Raw genomic sequence first — 18,216 nt, forward strand, 5'->3', positions numbered from 1 at the left:
GTGGTAGCTCCGCCGATCAACAATGTTTGTTTGAACAAAGTCGGGCGCTTTCACTGCTGCTGAGGTATTCCACGCTCCCGTACCCGCGCGTTCGATCGACTATTGGCGCGACGCCGTCTTTTTGCTTCTTTGCTATGGTATAGCCACTTCCTCACTCATACACTCTCTCACCGCAAATCGTTCGCAAACATGGCGCTCGCACCGCTCGGAACCCAAGTGCGCCCATACAGAGACTACCTGACGCCAGCTCTGCACCGGAGATTCAACAAGGCCAGCCGCTATACGCTGCTGCTGTGCTATGCGATCGCGTGCTGGATGGGCGAATGGAACAACCGTGAGATGCACTGGAAGAATGTCAAAGATACCTACTAACTCTACACAGTCCTGTGGCTATGGTTTCCTCTAGGGCTCACGGGCATCCGAACGCTCCTAATATTCCTCTCTGCCCTTACCATCTACGTCCTTCGCGTCGCCCAGTGGCATGTTGGCCAGCGCCAAACACAGACTCGAGCGGAAACCTTCACAAAGTACTTCTTCCGCCCTGCGACACTGATCACGCTCGTCGCCTACGCCTTCTCCGCAATGATGTTTGTAGAGACGTATATCTGGTCGCGGGGTGCCAAGGACAGGCTCAACTTCATCGAGGCGGGCCGCATGCACGAGCGGTTCCGACTGAACGAGAGGCCGCTTTACCTGCGCTACCTCTTTTACGTCCTGGCAGCGGCACAGTCGGGAGTACACTTGTGGAACGACTACGATAAGATCGAGGTGCAGGCTATGAAGCCTAAGAGGGAGCGGGGTGACGCGGCAGCTTCAACGCAGGCGCGACGAGCACCCAAGCCGAGAAATATCCTTTACAAACAACTCAAGGGCATTGCCACCCATTCCAGCTCCCTGGCTTCGATTATTGCTCTTGTCGGATTCGCTCTCTACTTCGCTGGAACCCGCAACCTGATCTGGAGCTACTACTACAGCTTCGGTCGATACCTCTGGAGCTTGTCCAAGACTTCGACGCCAACCGGGCTCGCGCCATTCCTGCCTCTGTGCTTCATGTTCATCACCGAAGGAACGTTGTTGGTCGTGATCTGGGAGTTTGTGAACAAGACCTTTGACGTGTATATTGCGCAAGAACCATTAAAGAACGGTGTGCCTATTACGAACGACTCCACCGATCCCAATGGATCTCTCTTGAATGGACTCAAGTCGAAGAAGGATACTGTCAGGGTAAGACGAAACCATTCAACCGCGTCGTTCGGTACTAACTCATCCAGGCCATCGCTTTCTGGGAACTAGCCCTTATAACGGATGCCTTTCCCGATCGCCGCAAGACAATCTACAGCGAAATGGAACGTAAGAAGGCGCCGACACATCAACAGGTTACAGATCTTTGTCTGGGAGAGCTCAAGTTCCTGGTCGATCGCGTCAGCGTTGGCCTTGATCCCGCCTACCAGCCTAGCAGTGGATCTGGTCAGGACCAGCCAGCTGGGCCTGTCAACTTGGTCCCTCGTATTGCACAACCACTCAAGGACGACAAGCCGGTATCCGCTGCACCGCCAAAACCGACCACTCGATGGGAACATATCGAGGCAACAACAGCCAGCATTGCAAAGTCACATAGCGCCCCTGGCAACGCACAGCAAGCATACAGTCGTGAAGCTATCAACAGAGGAGTGAAGAAGGCTCAAGAAGGTGCCAAGGAGGCGGAATCATTCTTCACGACGTACTACAACAAGCTTGTCTCCTCCCCAGTCGGCGTGCTGTTCCAACATTCCTTCCAACGGACAGCGAACATTGTCGTTCTTGGCGCGCCCTACTCTCAGCTTTCTCGAGTCTGCAATGCCGCAACTGCTCTGACGAATCTTGCCGTATTTTCACTGGCTGAAGACAGTATGGGTCGCTTCCACCAAGGAATTCCAAGCATAGTCCGTGTATTTACCATTGCGCTCAAGAAGATTGACGAGTATATGGAAGTAGCTCCAATCCATCCGAGTGACATTGAGACGCTCAACAAGCCGGAGGCGGAGAGGAAGAAGGTTCCTGAAGTAGACGAAGTCAGAGAGTGTCTCAGACTAGGCCTTGAGAAGATTCTCAGTAGCTTCAACGAGTACCTGGGCGGCGTGGGGCTGAGTAAGGTGGAGATCATGGAGGCAAAGAAGATTGTGGGCGTTAAGAAGGCACCAGAGATGATTCAGGCGGCTGCCAAACAGTAGCAGTCCGTTTTCTGAATGACCGATCTGTAAGAATATACGAATGAACCCTAAGGAACGGTGATACCATCTCATATGTCTGCAATTATCAGTATTACCGAGTCTGAATGTGTTCCCTTGCAGACGAACGCATCAGCAGAATGCCATGTTGCCTAAACAGACGCGTCGGCTCCACCGATTCAGGTGCACATCGCATGAGCCAAGCCCAGCCCAGCACTCATTGCGAACCCATCAACTGTCTCCATCAACAAATCAAACACTGCGCAACCAGCATCCCCCAATTGGGAAAATGCCAGCCGCGATAAGATTGCAGCATCATGCAGCCGTCATTGGCTGTGTCTGACATGAGCTCGCTGTTTCAAACAACGTCCGTCCCAGGGGTAAATACGGTAGCGCCCCACACTAAACTCCGTTATGCGCGTCCTCCGCATCGATATCGTTACCCTTTGCGAGAGCCAAGGACGTCATGTTGGGAGAGGCTTACCTTGGTGGAGGCGCGAGCTGGAGGAGGATGGGTCGGTGGCTTTTCTGCTCTTACGCTCCTTCGTCTGTCCTGTTCTCCTCCTTTTCGTCGTCGTCGTTGTCGTTGTTATTACGATAATTCGGGATTGCCGTGGCGTTGGAAGGACAGCACGTTTACCCTTGGACGAACACCCGCGTTTACGCTTTGGACTATCTTTTCGGCCGCAGGTCTTACCTTGTTGCTGTTCGTTGAGGCGGATTCTGTATATTCTTTATTTCTTCTTCTTGTCTATCTATTTACTGCGCCTTGTTGCATTGGAACCGGACGATCGAATTGCAAGCGCCCAAGGCTGAGAACGGACAGCACGCGCCAAACATCGACACATAAGGATTGCCGGTTTTCAACGTTTCTTACCTCAATTGCGCGAGGGTAGCCAGCGGGAAGGCCTGAGATTCTGGAAGGGAAAGAACTGAGAAGCTCAGACTTGTGGCATCAGTGTCACCAACACCATGCACACCTCACTACCAACGTGGCTCGCGCTCTCAGCAGCAATCCTACCTACAGCAACAGCCTTCTACCCGTACCATTACTCGGCAGGCAAGGCCTCTACCACAGCTCGCTCGCACCGAACCTCTCCACAGCCCTCCCACAACGGGAACACGCGGTCCGTGACAGTCCCTCTGCGTCGCGTAAGCACGCCGCTGCGTCCGCGCCAAAATGTCTACAACATCGTCAACTCGAACAACCCAACACAGGAAAACAGCGTAGCCATAGACCAAGATGGCAATGACCTTAGCTACATGGTCGCCGTAACATTCGGTGACAGTTCAGACGAATACCACATGTTGCTCGATTCGGCAGCAAGCAATACCTGGGTCATGGGACAAGAGTGTGGCAGTCAAGCATGCAAGACACATGCTACACTCGGGACAGGGGATTCAAGTACACTGGAGGTGAGTTTCAAGGTTTTTTCCGAGGTGTATCACTCTACGGCCTGGGTACGAATGCTAACCCAACCTGTAGACTGACAAAACCACTCCCTTCAGCGTAACCTACGGCACAGGTTCCTCGTCAGGTTATCTAGCAACCGACACCCTCCACATCGGCACCTCGCTCTCCGTCTCCCTCACCTTCGGCCTCGCAACAAACGTGTCCGACGAGTTCCGCGCATACCCCATGGATGGCATCCTGGGTATTGGCCGCGGCACGCAAGATGCTAGTACAACAGATGAAATTGCTGCTCCCCAAATCATGGACATTTTGTCATCACAGAACTTGATCGGTGCGAAGATCTACGGTATCCACCTCTCCCGAGATACAGACGGTAAACTAGACGGCGAGTTGAACCTAGGCGAGGTGAACAAAGACCGATTCAGTGGAGAATTGAATTACCTCGACTGTGTGGACAACAAATCCGGGTTCTGGGAGATACCACTCCAAGACGCGGGAGTCGATGGCACCTCTGCGAACCTCACAACGGGAGGCAGTACCAACAGAACGGCAATCATGGACACGGGAACGAGTTTCATACTCATTCCTGAACCGGACGCTGTGGCCATCCACAGCCAGATCGAGGGCTTCGAGCAGGATGGCGAGACGTTTTTTGTTCCTTGCGAGACGCAGGCTGTGGTGCAGTTTACGTTCAATAATCGCATCTATAATGTTTCTACGGCGGATTGGGTGGGGGATCAGGACGATGATTCTACTTTGTGCAGGAGCAACATTGTAGGCAGGAAGACCTTTGGGGACGCGCAGTGGTTGGTGGGCGACGTGTTTCTGAAGAATGTGTATAGTGTGTTTGATTTTGAGCAGAGCAGGGTGGGCTTGGGTGTTTTGGGAGAGGAGCAGTTGGTGGCGGGGACGGAGAGTGTCAACTCTACAGGTATGTTTGGACTCTTTTTTTTTTCTTTCTTTCTTTCGTACATGGTGGTGACGGTAGCTGACTTGATTTCAACAGGTACTGCTTCTCCTTCGGCATCGAGGACCGCAGCTGAGACTGGAGGAGCTAGTTCGACATCTGTGGGTAGTGGCCAGTCTCAGGACCAGCAGGGCGGTGCTGCTGCTCGGTCTTCGACTCCTCTCCTCGCATTTATTGGGGCATTTGTTGCGGTTTCGGTGTTCACGTAGCATGTAGCATATGTGGACGGATAGCATTTGTAGCACGGCGTTTAGGGACAGAGCATCATCGGATAAGCATAGCTGCTTTGCTTCAGGGATTCAGGAAGCAGCATAGAAGCAAAACGTGGAGATATCTACTACGCCTTGCCACACTCTGTACACATCTATTCATACATATAGCATACTGTACATATACATCTCTGGCACAACAATCCACATTCCCATCCACTCGGCTGGCAGCCGAAGTGGTGGCCTGATCCCACGACATCTCCACTTACCGCCTTGTCCACGGGCCCCGAACCAAGAACCAAACAGATGCACCAAGCGCGAGGCGAGAGGCGAGAAAGCGGGGCGGCTGATCGGAACGACGTTTCCGGGCATGGCAGAGGAGAGACAATCTTGGTACGTGGTGCATGCATAAGATGGAGTTGTTGGGTGGAGGCTTGCGTGGGAACGAGTCAGTGGGCATGTGCAGTCTTTGATGCGAGATAAGGGCAGGTGGTGGGTGTTTCAGGGTGTTATTACGGTAGCTGTAAACTCAGATGGGTGGTTGTAGAAATCTTATATTTTCGAGGTAGATGATGAGTGTTTCAAGCTGTTATTACGGAAGCTGTGAAATCAATATGGTATGTTCAAGAGAGTGGTACATGTTCAAGGTAGATGATGAAATGTAGCATCAAGTCAAGTCACCATGTGCATGTCAAGAAAACCAAACCAGCTCAAAACGATTGGTTATGGGTAGACACACGATAAAGAGCAAAACAAAGCACCGGGTTATTAGAAAGATCCTACCATTTGCTCAATCTCGATCCACACACACACTCTCTCTCTGAGAAGATAACCCTCGCCGCCTCCTCCTCATGAACTACCCCAAGATGATGTACGGTCCAAACACAAAAGATCCAGCACAATAACGCCTCGTATAGGTGCCGTCAGAGATGGAGTTGGAAGCAGACTGGAGGAGTCGACTCGTCTGCTCACCCCTACCGGCCCATGACATGTCGCCCTTCCTTGTCAAATAGACCACTTTATTAGACACCCGATAGCCGCCACAGTGTTGCTCTTGTCCAGGCTCAACATCGCGCGGTTGCAGCGGCTTCCGACCTATATCGTCGCAAAGTCTCGTCTAAGCTTACAAGATCAAGCACTTCTTGGTCTTCTTCTCTTTCCGGGTCAACAGAGCAGCGCGGGTGGCGTGCTCGAATACTTCTCGGACGCCCTCGTTCGTCTTGGCCGAGCACTCGAGGTACTTCTGGGCACCAATCTTCTTGCGCACATCCTCGGCCTGGTCACGTTAGTGGGTGGGGGACGGTACATGGAGTGCGGCTACTGACCTGCTCGGGTGTCACGGGCTTCTGCGAGGTCTTGTGTAGCTCCTCAATCGTCTTCTGGTCGAAGCGCAGATCCTTCTTGCATCCAACGAGGATGATGGGAAGACCCTGGCAGAAGTGCAGAACCTCGGAGATCCACTGTTGTTTGTCAGTGGGTGCTTTGTTTGCATGCGCGTGAGGGCATGTCTCGTACCTTTTCCTGGACATTGTCAAGCGAATCGGGCGAGTCGATGGCGAAGCAGATGAGGATAACGTGCGAGTCGGGGTAGGAGAGAGGGCGGAGACGGTCGTAATCTTCCTGGCCAGCGGTATCCCAGAGGGCGAGCTCGACGTGCTTGCCGTCAACTTCGACGTCGGCGACGTAGTTTTCGAAGACGGTGGGGACGTAGACCTACAGGGCAGGTGTGTTAGTACAGGGGGCGTTGTGGAGTAGCCGGATAGCAGATGGAGAGGGAGATGGGTGCGCTGTGGTTGCGGACCAGCTAGGCTGACGCGGCTCAGGGATGCAGGCGAGGCGGCGAGTGGTGAGTACTAACCTCGGGGAAGGTGCCCTTGGAGAAGACGCTGTAGGAGGGGAGGCGTTAGCAACGGCCGTGGTGCAGCGGGGACAGGAGCAGGCCGTGGATGGGCGCTTTGGTTGTTGGGGACGTACATGAGCAGACAGGTCTTTCCACAGGCGCCGTCACCGACAATAACGAGCTTTCGTCGAATCTCGGCCATGGTGTCGTGTGTGAGACGGGGTTATTGAGGCGGAGGGTGGGGGGCTGTGGTGGTGCAGCAAGTCTGTTTGGGGAGGTGGTGAGTGAGTATGTGGATGGAGGACTGGCGGTGATTGAAGTTGGAGAACAGCGGCTTCAGGGTGTTATGGCTCTAGGCACCATGGCCGCAACGGGGGTCGTGCTGCAACAACTGCGGCTGAGTGCTGCTTGCGCCACGCAGCGCTTGGGCGATTGCGGACTAGCGGGCAGACACGGAGAGTGAATGTGACGTACCTGGACAGCTGCTCAGTTGCAAAATCACGTTGGAGGGTTTGTGCAGAGTCGACGTGGTTGTCGTCGCGATGGGATGTAGGTTGGCCGAGAGAAGAGGAGAAGGTGCGATTAGCTATCTGCATCAAGCGCCTTGCTACTAACCGACATGGTAAACTACCCATGCACACGCCCGGAGCCGTCACATGGCAACGCAGCGAGCAGCAGCAGCACCACCATAGTTTGACATGTCTCTTGATGGGCAATAATGAACCAGCAACACGCTGTTGCCATCTGTCTGTCTTTCTCTCTAGCTAGCAATCGCCCGTTGTTTGCACCCGGCTGCTTGTCCGTCCTTGTCCACGGCTGGTTGCCCTGGTTGCTGTGGCGAGGACGTGGTAGCAACAAGGGTTTCAGGTTTGATGTGACAGCTCGCCTGCCTGCCTGCCTGCCTGCCTGCCTGCCTGCCTGCCTGCCTGCCCTTTCCCCAGCATTGTTCCTGCCGAGCGAGCGCGCATGCTCCTCCTGGCCACGCCCGGCGCGACCGCTCTAGATGGCCACCACTGATCCTATCCGAACAACACAAAGGCTTACTCACCTCTTGACTCCCACATCTCCCACACACATCACCCACACTCGGTTTCTCTGATCCTCCCACTCGAACTAACACCAACGTTCGCTGAAGTGATGCAACTACGGTGAGGGAGGGTGCCAAGGTCCACATGTTTGGTATCGCCTTGAGCACTGTTCCCCTTCTTATCAGCACATAGCACGCCGTTAGCCACTGGTCTAGTCAACTGGTAGGAGGAACACATCGCGAGCAAAGGTTAACACGTTGATGAGCATGGCCACGGAGGGAAATGCGGAGAACCATTAGACGAACTGTTGCTCCGTTTGACCCGTTCTTGGACACGGTTCCTTGCGCTTGCTTGCCCAACAACAAGACTCGCACGACTCATGTCTGCAGCTGCTACATTCTTCTTCTTCTTGCTGCATCTAGCTGAGGCGGAGATAAGGGCGGACATAGTGGCTGCATCACCATAGACTAACTACTTCGTCGCGCTTCGTCCAGATTCCAGGGTACACGTGACTTGGCGAGTGAGCGAGGCTGCTAAGTGGCGGGGCAGACTAAGAAGCTCCGGGTCCCATAGCCATAGGGCACCACTGACGCACTCACTGGTACGCTTCGCGCCTCTTTCACTCGACGTCTTTCGACACCAAGACAGCCGCGGCCTATTTCCTTCTCTATCCTATATTCCCCTTGCCGTAATATCTGCCACGCTTTCCGCGCATACCAACCCGCGCTGCACTGGTCCCCGACAGCCGCCATCGCCGAAGCTCTACTGTAGCCTCAAGGCAGCACAACGCCAGCATGGCCGACCAACCGCCTGACCAGCCTCACCGAGAAGAGCGACCCGAGCAGCCCGAGCAGCCAGACAACGCCATGTCTGACCAGAAAGACACTGCAATGCCTGATGCTGCGCCTACTCCCACTCCCGCTCCCACGGCCGAGCCCGATGCCATGTCCGACGCAGACAAGGTGAGCCCACCGGCTAGTCTCCCGTCAAAGAGACCCGCTGACGACGACATCTCTCAGATCCGTGCAAAGCGCCTTGCAAAGCTAGGCGGCCCTGCGACTCCAAATGGTCCCTCACGGCCGCCGTCCACAGCGCCCGAAGCCGCATCGTCGAGCACTTCATTGCCGAAGCCCACCGAATCACAGGCACCACAACCAAAACCTCAAGCCGAGCCCGCCCCATCCTCGAATCCCTTCTCCCAACTAGGCGTCAAGACCGACGAGCCGCCCAAGAAGCGCATCACCATCAAGCCCGCAGCGAGCAGTGCCCCAGCGCCCCAGCCCCCTCAGAAGGCGCCAGAGCTGAGTAGAGAAGCGTGGGAGGACCGAACGCTCAGCAACATCTTCAGAATAACCCTCGACGAGGCCCATACCCAGGATGCACATGGGCACAAGCTGTACTTTGCATCGGGCGCTAAGAGCGACCTGGAGGATGAGGGCAGGCCGATTCGCCTAAGTACAGATCTGTTGGATTCTGTCATACTCGAGGCCGCATCAAGCCAAACTCAGGGTCCGGCATTGGAGTATATGATGAGCTGCTGGAAGCGCGTGTCCAGGGTGCTTAAGAATCTCCCAAACAAGACTGGTCCACGATTCGAGGTCGTCAAGGAGGCTCGGCGGTTATGTTTCAGCTACTGCATTTTCGCTGCTACTATGCCAGACATGTTCGGCGAAGAAGCACCTGCAGAGAACGCATTAGCCGATCGCTTGCTTCTCGGTCCCGACGACGAGCGTGGCATTTGCTACGAGTTCCTCACTGAAGCGAGCCAGCGGATAGGCGAAGACGATACCATTAGGGAGGCGCTGGTGGGTGCCATGGAGGACGTCAGCAGACGCCTCTCCACAGTCTCAATGAACGGCGACTACAAACCGCACATGCTAATCTTGCGCGTATTCGTCCGATTCCCACCGCTCGTAGCTGCCCTGGCACAGTCCGAGACGTTTCTGCCCGCCAACATCGAAGCCCAAGATATCGAGACACGCACCTTCTTGGGGCCCTTCTTTCGGCTGTCCCCTATGCAGGCTGAAGTGGCTATGAACTACTTCGCCGGCTCATCCGCTGTTGACAAGGGACTCATCGCAAACGCACAACGCGCTGTCCGCATGACCCTCCAGACTCATCAGGAAGAACTGCTCGACGTCACAAATACCTTCATCAAGAACAAGGAGTCTCGCGAGAAGATGCTAGACTGGTTAGCGCTGACGGTTAACAAGAACCACATGAGGCGTGCGATGCAAGTTGATAAGAAGAAGGTATCGTCAGACGGCTTCATGGTCAACGTAACAGTCATACTAGATCGTCTATGTGAGCCCTTTATGGACGCCACATTTTCCAAGATGGATCGCATCGATATCGACTACCTGCGCCGATCGCCTCGCGTCGATATCCAAGACGAAACCAAGATCAACGCTGACCAAAAGATGTCGGACGAATTCTATAGCACCAAAGCCTCAGGTACCAACAACTTCATTAGCGAGGTCTTCTTCCTGACGGTCGCTGCACATCATTACGGTCTAGAGGCTGCAAACACCAAGTTGAACACCCTGCAAAAGGACGTCAAGTGGCTCGAGAAGGAGCTTGTGAAGCTTGAACCTGAGCGGTCCAAGTACATGACCAGCCAGGCGCAGCTTGCTATTTTTGATAACCATGTCAAGAAGATGAAGGACCAGATCGAGCGAGGCAAATGCAGCATCTTAGCAATCCAGGGTGTCTTACTTGACGAGACTATGCAAGCTCGGTCTATGCAACTGATGCGCTATGTCATCGTATGGCTACTACGGATTGCTTCGCCCGGAACCTCTTTCCCCAAGTCGGAACTCCAGCTGCCTCTGCCCAAAGAGCAGCCAGTACAGTTCAAGTGTCTGCCTGAATATTTTGTTGAAGACATTGTTGGAAACTTCAAGTTCATCACTCGCTACATGCCACACATCATCACAACTACTCAGTGCGAGGAATTGGTCAAGATCTGTATCGCTTTCTTACGAAGCTCAGAGTATATCAAGAACCCGTACTTGAAGTCAGGCCTGGTAACAATTCTGTTCCACGGAGTATGGGCTATCCCCGGTAGACCCAAGGGCGTGCTTGGCGACACGCTCTTCGCGCACGACTTTGCTATGAAGCACCTGCTGCATGCACTTATGAAGTTCTACATAGAGTGCGAGAGCACCGGAACTCACACACAGTTCTTTGACAAGTTCAACATCCGATACGAAATATTCCAAGTCATCAAGTGCATTTGGCCAAATCCAATCTACCGAGAGCATCTCGCTACTGAGGCGCGTGTCAATCTGGACTTTTTCGTCCAGTTCGTCAACCTGCTTCTTAACGATGTAACGTTCGTCCTGGATGAGTCGTTTACCGCCTTCAAGGAGATTCACGATCTTTCAAAGGAGCTGAAGAGTGCACCAGCAAATATGGACCAGACTGCACGACAAGAGCAGGAAGAGAAGCTGTCGTCAGCCCAAGGGAAAGCCAAGAGCTACATGCAACTTACTAATGAGACTGTTGCCATGCTGAAGTTGTTCACCGAGGCGCTGGCGGATTCGTTCACCAAGAAGGAGGTCGTCGTGCGACTAGCGCATATGTTGGACTACAACTTGGAAGCGCTTGTGGGTCCAAAGAAGTCGCAACTCAAGGTTGAGAACCCCGAAGAGTATGGCTGGAATCCCAGGAACATGCTGGCCGAGGTCACCGACGTGTACCTCAATCTAGAGAGCAAGCAGTCATTCATTGACGCTGTGGCTACGGACGGACGCTCTTACCGGGAGGAATACATGACCGAGGCCTACAAGATCCTCCAACGCTTCAAGCTGAAAACGCCAGAGCAGATGGAACAATGGCAATCCATGTCGGACCGCATCAAAGAAGCAAAGGCGCAGGCTGATATGGTTGAAGCTGATCTGGGAGAAATCCCCGATGAGTACCTCGATCCCATCCTCGCCTCCCTCATGGAAGACCCCGTCACTCTCCCTATCAGTAAACAGATTGTCGATCGCGGTACTATCCAGGCACATCTGCTCAGCGACCCACACGATCCATTTAATCGCACGCCACTCAAGATCGAGGACGTCATCCCCAACGATGAACTCCGAGAGGAGATCCAGAACTGGAAGGCGAATCTGCTCGCCCAGAAAATGGCGGAACGTAATGCTGCTGCTGCGGCTACGCCGGCTAGTGACGCCATGGACACTTCCTAGATAGGCCCTTGGAGTGTCACCTGGAAGAGGGTGAGCACATAGTCATGTTCGTTGATGGCGTTTATGGTGGCGCATTTGCTGGAATGTGGTGCATGAGAGCATGGGTTTTGGGTATTTAGAGGATGTTTGCTAGGCATCCTATGGCGACGCATTGTGGTGTTACGCCTTCCTCGTTATATGCATCAATGGAGATAGACATTATGAATATCGTCTTGAAGGAACGACTCTGCTATGATCATGAATCAACTCTTCCATCTTTTGTCTATATGTGTCACGATATGTTTCTCGTGAGATCATGGTATCATCTATGTAACAACGCCCGCACGGAGCGAATTGAAAAACGATAACTTACGCTTCAAACGCCTATTTCCCGCTGTCTGTGAGGATGCAGCCACTGCACGATCGAGCGCACTCCTGGATCGCGGGCGTCCGTAGGGGAGAAGATACCCGCGCAGTGCTCTGTGGAAAACAGTCGGACTAAGTGTAATGTCCGTGCGGACTGGCGGACCACCCTTGACCTTGTTGTCTTTTGCTCTGCTACCACAAAGACCGCTAACGTTAATTTGTCTGTTTACAGCAATCTGGGGGCTGTGTTAGGGAAGCATAGCTATTGATGCCGAGCTAGGGTGAGATGAGCAGGGCGATCAGCTGTTGGTGGCTGAAAACATCTAACCAGCTGTGTCCCTCAAACGCTAAACCAACATTAGCAATAACAGCCAAGCTCCTGTTGGGCGGCACCTCGACAGGAGCAAGCTCTTGGCTTCGGAAAAATGGTATCACCGTACCCGAGACCATTCCGCGAACCCCTGCACCTCAACCCCTTCCAGTGCGCCAGCACCGTCCTTCAGAACTCTTCTTTAGGGGATTTTTTGCTCTCAATGAATCCAGGAAATGAAACAGGAAGACCACTCAGCAAATCACAACTCGAAGGTCTCACATACCCGTGTCCCCGGCTCAGCGACTTCACCCTAGACGACAATCTCCGACCTTCGGGATCTTCGCCTGACAATTGCCATATTCACAAACTGCCTAAATTCGACCTTAGTACCCTTGATGTACTTCCTCTTGAGCTGCTTCAGGGGGTGCTCTCCCAACTTGACTTACGCACTCTTATAGAATTTCGACGCGTAAACCGACGAGCCATAGAGGTTGTGGAATCCATCCCTCAATACAAAGCGGTCACCACACATGCACGCAATGTACTCCGTGGTATTTTAAGCATTGGAACAGCGCAGTGGATCTCATGTGAAACTGTCTACGAAAAGTTGTGCACAGCTGAATGTGAAGAATGTGGCGACTTCGGCGGCTACTTCTACATCCTCGCTTGCAAGCGCGTTTGCTTCCTCTGCTTTTCAGAGAACGAAAGATATTTACCACTGCGGCATGGCCACGCGATTCGAAAATTCGGAGTCAACCGTCAGGTCCTTAACACGTTGCCGTGCATGAGGAGCATACCAGGCACTTACTCCCCTAACGAAAAGAAAAGTAACGAGCGGCTCACCTTGGTAGACTCCGAGTCTGCTTACCGCGCAGGTATTACACTTCACGGGTCCCTCAGCTCCATGGAACAATATGTGTCAAATACAACAGCTCAAAAATTGCAAGAGTTCGATAGGAGAACATCACAAGCAACGGCTGAGGGATCTGGAACCACCACACGCCTCCTACGTCGACCTCGAACTGAAGATCTCTTTGATGGGCGATCAGGAAATCCGATGCGTTTCATGGCAATTGTTCGCATGCCATGGTTGAACAGGGTCTCTCATAAGCTGGAGTGGGGTTTTCATTGCATTGGATGTCAGAAGTCCCACCGCAGCCGACCACTGCATTATAGACGGAAATTTACAGTGGCTTCGTTCGGCGAGCATCTGAAGCAATACGGGAATATCCGAGACGGGAAGCATTGCCAGGAATGAGCATTAAGAGAATTTCTTAGCTAATATAAGGAGCGGAGACTCCATTGTGGTTGTTGCTTTTCTGGGGGTCTTAAGAGAGCGAGCTTGGAAAACTGTCGTTGCAGATCAAGCAGCCTGCGTCCAGGCCGCGTCCTGTCTACCTGCGCAGTTCATCCTTTCCCGGCTTTACCATGTGCTTAGTGCACATATGCACCGAGTCGGGAAGTCGATTCTGAGTCACAGGGCTGCATTTAACATTCGTGCCCTCTCGCGGCGCACACTGGCGAAACTCCTCGAGTTTCTTGCAACCACATGTATAGACCCGATAGTCCTGTTCGCACATGTTCCTGGAGAGTTTCGTTAGTCAACATGCGCTTATAATATACATTTTCATATGGGCTTACGCTAATTTCGACTCCCGGGAGTTTCAGCTGGATATTTTTGTTTTGGTGAATGGAACTGCAGATCCGTCAGCACCCGCATGTTCGGTGTAGGCTGGGGCTTAAATTGACTGCATACGCTATAGATTCTTATCAGAGCCCTTGATAGTAATGATTGTCAGCTGGTTTGATTGAAAGATGTTGGCTGAAGGATATGGGGAAAGAGAGATGTTGGTGATTCTTATGTAGAAGCCTTAGTTTATAACTGTGGAAGAGGGATACATCTTCACAGAAGCTCGTCTCCCGAAACGCGTAAGTGTTATACCGATCGACTGCTCTGGTATTAGGCAGCGCTCTCTTCTTTCCCCTTTAGGGGGCAACTCAATAGTTCTTTGGCTGTGAGGGCTGGTCCCGATATGAAGCTATGGGAAAGAGTAGTTTGATTCGTAGGCTTATCATAGTTATGCAGGGGACGTCTCCAGATGGCGCTTATTATTATGTGTTTTTGTCGTTGGCCACTGGAAGGCATCGTGCATGCGTGCGTATTTACGCGCTGACGATATCCTAAGCGATCTATCTCATGTTGTATGAGATGCTGTACTGATCTACTGCAAATCTGATCTTGATAATCAGATATTGTTCCCTTTTGGTGTGGCATTATTGGTCTAGGCTATTGTTGGTTCGTGGCAGGCACGGGCCCACCTTCAGGTGCCTCTGCTGCCCCCGCACTTGTTCGTCACCTTTCTTCCCTTCTTCCTTTCTTTTTCAGTTGATTTATCAGCGACACTGGTTCTCATATACCGTACATTTCAGCGTGAGTGGCCTTTTACAGAATTAGGTACCCCAGCGCACGCAACGTTGGTTTCACAACCGACGAACTTGGCTTAGGGGACTGTGGGAATTTATGTCTTCATTGCATCTCTAACGTCTTGTCTAGCAAATGGTATTATCTCAAGTTCTCCTCAATAAATCCCTTCGTTAAGAATCCTCCAGCGACCGCGCTCAACGAAATTCACCACACTCTAATTCTTCATCCGTCAATTCAATGCCTGGCACTATCCCATACATTCAGGTACTCCAGGCCAGTGTGGACTCAGAGGACCAAAGTGAATTCCGGATCCTTGTTGATCGAAAGTTCATTAAATATCTTACGATCGATCCCGGACTATACGATGTTAGTGACATGTGTTTCGCGCCTTCCTTGATCTCCATGTTACCACCTCTACCACCTGGCGACTGGAACAAAGGCTATATATCACATGATACTTCGAATATGCGTCCTCATTTCACCAGAGTCACGAAGCTTCAGCTTCCCGGAGTCACGAAAGTCTGGCATCCGCTTCAGATAGATTATTTGGAGCTTCACATGGGACAAAAGCTTCGCTCGAATGTCTACGAAGCCACGTGCCCTCAATTCAACTCAACAATTATAGCGAAATTCGCTCGATTTGATTGGGAGATCACGCAACTCGATGCCGAAACATCTGCATATCAATGGATCGAAAACCATCAAATCGGTCCCAAATTTCTCGGCCACTTGAGTGAGGAAGGCAGAGTCATCGGCTTCATCATAGAGCGCATCACCGACTGCCGTCATGCAACACCGGAAGATCTTTCTCAGTGTCAGCGGATATTATCGAGACTACACGAACTGGGGATCAAGCACGGTGACGTTAACAAGCATAATTTCCTCGTCCACGACGGAAGAGCGACTCTAATTGATTTTGAGAATTCCACGCGAGGCAACGAGGCGAAGGCTCTAGAGGAGGAGTTTCGGACGCTACAGGAAGAGCTGCGGGATACTTCTGGGAGAGGAGGGAGGATAGTGGAAAGCGGTGCAGCATAAATATGGCAAAACCTTTTCGGAGCACCCTGATAGTATTAGGGTTTGGCCGAAAAAGTTCTCCTAAAATAATACCTTTCTAAACGATAAGACATCTGCCGGGATGAAGGTACACGACGTGAAACGCCGTCCGAAATGCATCCCAATATCATCGTCAACAGCTACCGAGAGTATGAAGTTGACACTGAAATCTTCGTCACATAATTCATCGAGAAAGCCAGTGTTTGCGGCTTTACTGCCCCATCCAGAAAATGCTTGGCCTGGACACAAACTACTAGGGTCATAGAGGCACGGTATGGATTTGTTGACTACACAGGAAATAACACGATGCTCGGCTCGAGCATGTAGTTGTCGTATGTCCATAGTGCAAGCAACCGTAACTGCTGCCTATTGACATTCGAACGAGGCTGTCTCATCAGGGTTTCCAGCAACATACACCAAGTGCTTCGGCCACAAGCAAAGTTCCGCCTTCTCACCCGTTGTCGTCTCCGCCTGAAGCGTTTCGGGTGCCACGCCCTTCTCTACCCAATCAATGAGGGCTTTGAGACCATCTCCGGGATACCACCCCAGCCCGCCGCCGCAATGGTCGACACCTGGCGCCTCGAAGTATCGGTAGTAGTCGCTGGCATTCGCGTCGCGCTCATGGACCTGCTGCGCGTAGTGCGCAGTTGCATCGGACGCGATACACTGATCAGCAAGCCCGTGCCATGAGAGGAGTTTGCCACCAGCTTTGCGGAATCTGTCGAGGTTCGCGTTGCCCGTTCCAATAATGGAGTCATAACGGTCCACAGCTTGGTGGAAGAGCTGTTCGAAATACGACATGTTAAGATGTGCAGTGTCGTACTCGCGATCAAGCAGAATAAAATCGGCAATCCAGGTCTGAGCCATATCAAATGGTACGCCGACACATGTGTTATTGTTCTTGCACGTTGTCAATGCAAGAGCAGCGAAGAAAACACCGACGTTGCCGGCGTACCAAAGGAAATCGCCTTCAGGTGTCGTAGCACCCTGCCATATCATCTTGGCCACCGTGGCCAACGTCTTCGTGACAGTCGTGCTCTGATTTGTAGACGGAGAAATGTATTGTTTGCCGACGATGGTCATTGGGTCAAAAGTGCACTCTTGGGGTAACGAGATGATACCATCTTTGAGTCCGTCAAGCCCATCACAGGCTTCGGTAACAGCAACATTTAGAGCCTCGAACTCTTGCGGGGACGGAAATCCTACTTGATGTCAGTCATTGCCTCAATCTCAGCAAGGGACGTACCGATCTCATTCATAACGACCTGCGGCCAGATGAGTTGCATCATCAACTCGTTCCAGTAGATGGCTGGAGCAGTTGCCAGGATACCGTCATATTGATCTGGATACCTCTGCGCCATCATATATCCCTGCCTGCCGCCTTGAGAACATCCGTTCCAGTAGCTGTAGCTTGGTGCTCTGCCATAATAAGAACGCGCGACGGCCTTCCCAAGCGTCGCCAGATCATCTAGCGTGACTGAGGATAGATCTTCCAACAATACCCAGTTGACATTGCCAGAACTGACGAGCGACCAGCTTATATCATTACCGATGTGACCTCCGTCCGTTGCAATTGCAACAAATCCCTCGCTAGCTGCCCAAAGAAGCGTGGTGTTGGTTGGAGGTCCTGCAGCCCAGCCGCCGCCGCCAACCCCCAGGAGCCGTCCAGTCCAATTACCAGGGGAAGGGAGCCAGATGACGGTGTTGATAGTGTCGTTGTATCCAGGATGTGTGTATGTAATGATTACCTCGCAAGTGTTCAGGTGGTCCACAGTAACAGCGTAATGGTTTTGCTCAGCGGGAGCCTCAAATGATAGGTTCGTGTGTGTCTTTGTTGCGACGTCGAGAATTTGGCCGCCGTGTAGGTTTAAGTCATGGAATGAAGATGCTTCGCACGCTGGCTCCCCCAAGGCTACGTATATCAGGCAGCCCAATATAGGTAGGAAGGAGACAAGGTTTGGTCTTCGCAGGAACAACATGTTCAGAATCAAGTGTTCGTCCAGGCAACGACCAAGATAGCTTAGATTTGAAGCCAATTACTCTGAAAGCATTGCTCCGTCTACTTATAGTGAATGTGAGCAGACTGCGTGGATACATTCTCCCGCAACCGGTGGGTTCCGATGGTATATTCACAGGGATGTCTAGATTGGTGAGCTTGCGATGATGACCGACGTCCGGTTGAAATAAAGGAGTGTCAGGTGTCGTAACGTGCTGTT

General features: G+C 52.3%; 5 protein-coding genes across 5 annotated transcripts; 3 read left to right on the forward strand and 2 right to left on the reverse strand.

Moving 5' to 3' along the window:
- Positions 1 to 189: 189 nt before the first annotated feature.
- On the forward strand, positions 190 to 2,210 carry ACET3X_003869 (uncharacterized protein; the record flags this gene model as incomplete). The annotated part of the gene is made up of 3 exons (XM_069450011.1): positions 190 to 334; positions 383 to 1,224; positions 1,272 to 2,210. 3 exons carry the CDS (start codon positions 190 to 192, stop codon positions 2,208 to 2,210), a joined length of 1,926 nt encoding a protein of 641 aa, XP_069307847.1.
- Positions 2,211 to 3,179: 969 nt separating this feature from the next.
- Positions 3,180 to 4,797, forward strand: ACET3X_003870 (uncharacterized protein; the record flags this gene model as incomplete). The annotated part of the gene is made up of 3 exons (XM_069450012.1): positions 3,180 to 3,623; positions 3,694 to 4,552; positions 4,628 to 4,797. The coding sequence occupies 3 exons, from the start codon at positions 3,180 to 3,182 to the stop codon at positions 4,795 to 4,797; spliced, it is 1,473 nt and encodes a 490-aa protein (XP_069307848.1).
- A 1,123-nt stretch (positions 4,798 to 5,920) lies between these two features.
- Positions 5,921 to 7,233, reverse strand: ACET3X_003871 (uncharacterized protein; the record flags this gene model as incomplete). The annotated part of the gene is made up of 7 exons (XM_069450013.1): positions 5,921 to 6,073; positions 6,123 to 6,257; positions 6,313 to 6,510; positions 6,656 to 6,683; positions 6,772 to 6,785; positions 6,857 to 6,902; positions 7,112 to 7,233. The coding sequence occupies 7 exons, from the start codon at positions 7,231 to 7,233 to the stop codon at positions 5,921 to 5,923; spliced, it is 696 nt and encodes a 231-aa protein (XP_069307849.1).
- A 1,226-nt stretch (positions 7,234 to 8,459) lies between these two features.
- ACET3X_003872 (uncharacterized protein) lies at positions 8,460 to 11,861 on the forward strand (the record flags this gene model as incomplete). Its single annotated transcript, XM_069450014.1, has 2 exons — positions 8,460 to 8,627; positions 8,685 to 11,861. 2 exons carry the CDS (start codon positions 8,460 to 8,462, stop codon positions 11,859 to 11,861), a joined length of 3,345 nt encoding a protein of 1,114 aa, XP_069307850.1.
- A 4,405-nt stretch (positions 11,862 to 16,266) lies between these two features.
- Positions 16,267 to 18,091, reverse strand: ACET3X_003873 (uncharacterized protein). Its single transcript, XM_069450015.1, has 2 exons — positions 17,247 to 18,091; positions 16,267 to 17,202 (listed from the first exon to the last, which is right to left on the reverse strand). The coding sequence occupies exons 1-2, from the start codon at positions 17,977 to 17,979 to the stop codon at positions 16,367 to 16,369; spliced, it is 1,569 nt and encodes a 522-aa protein (XP_069307851.1). The 5' UTR covers positions 17,980 to 18,091; the 3' UTR covers positions 16,267 to 16,366.
- Between the last annotated feature and the right edge of the window lie 125 nt (positions 18,092 to 18,216).

Source organism: Alternaria dauci, chromosome 3, assembly GCF_042100115.1.
Source record: "Alternaria dauci strain A2016 chromosome 3, whole genome shotgun sequence".
NCBI classification, from domain to species: domain Eukaryota; kingdom Fungi; phylum Ascomycota; class Dothideomycetes; order Pleosporales; family Pleosporaceae; genus Alternaria; species Alternaria dauci.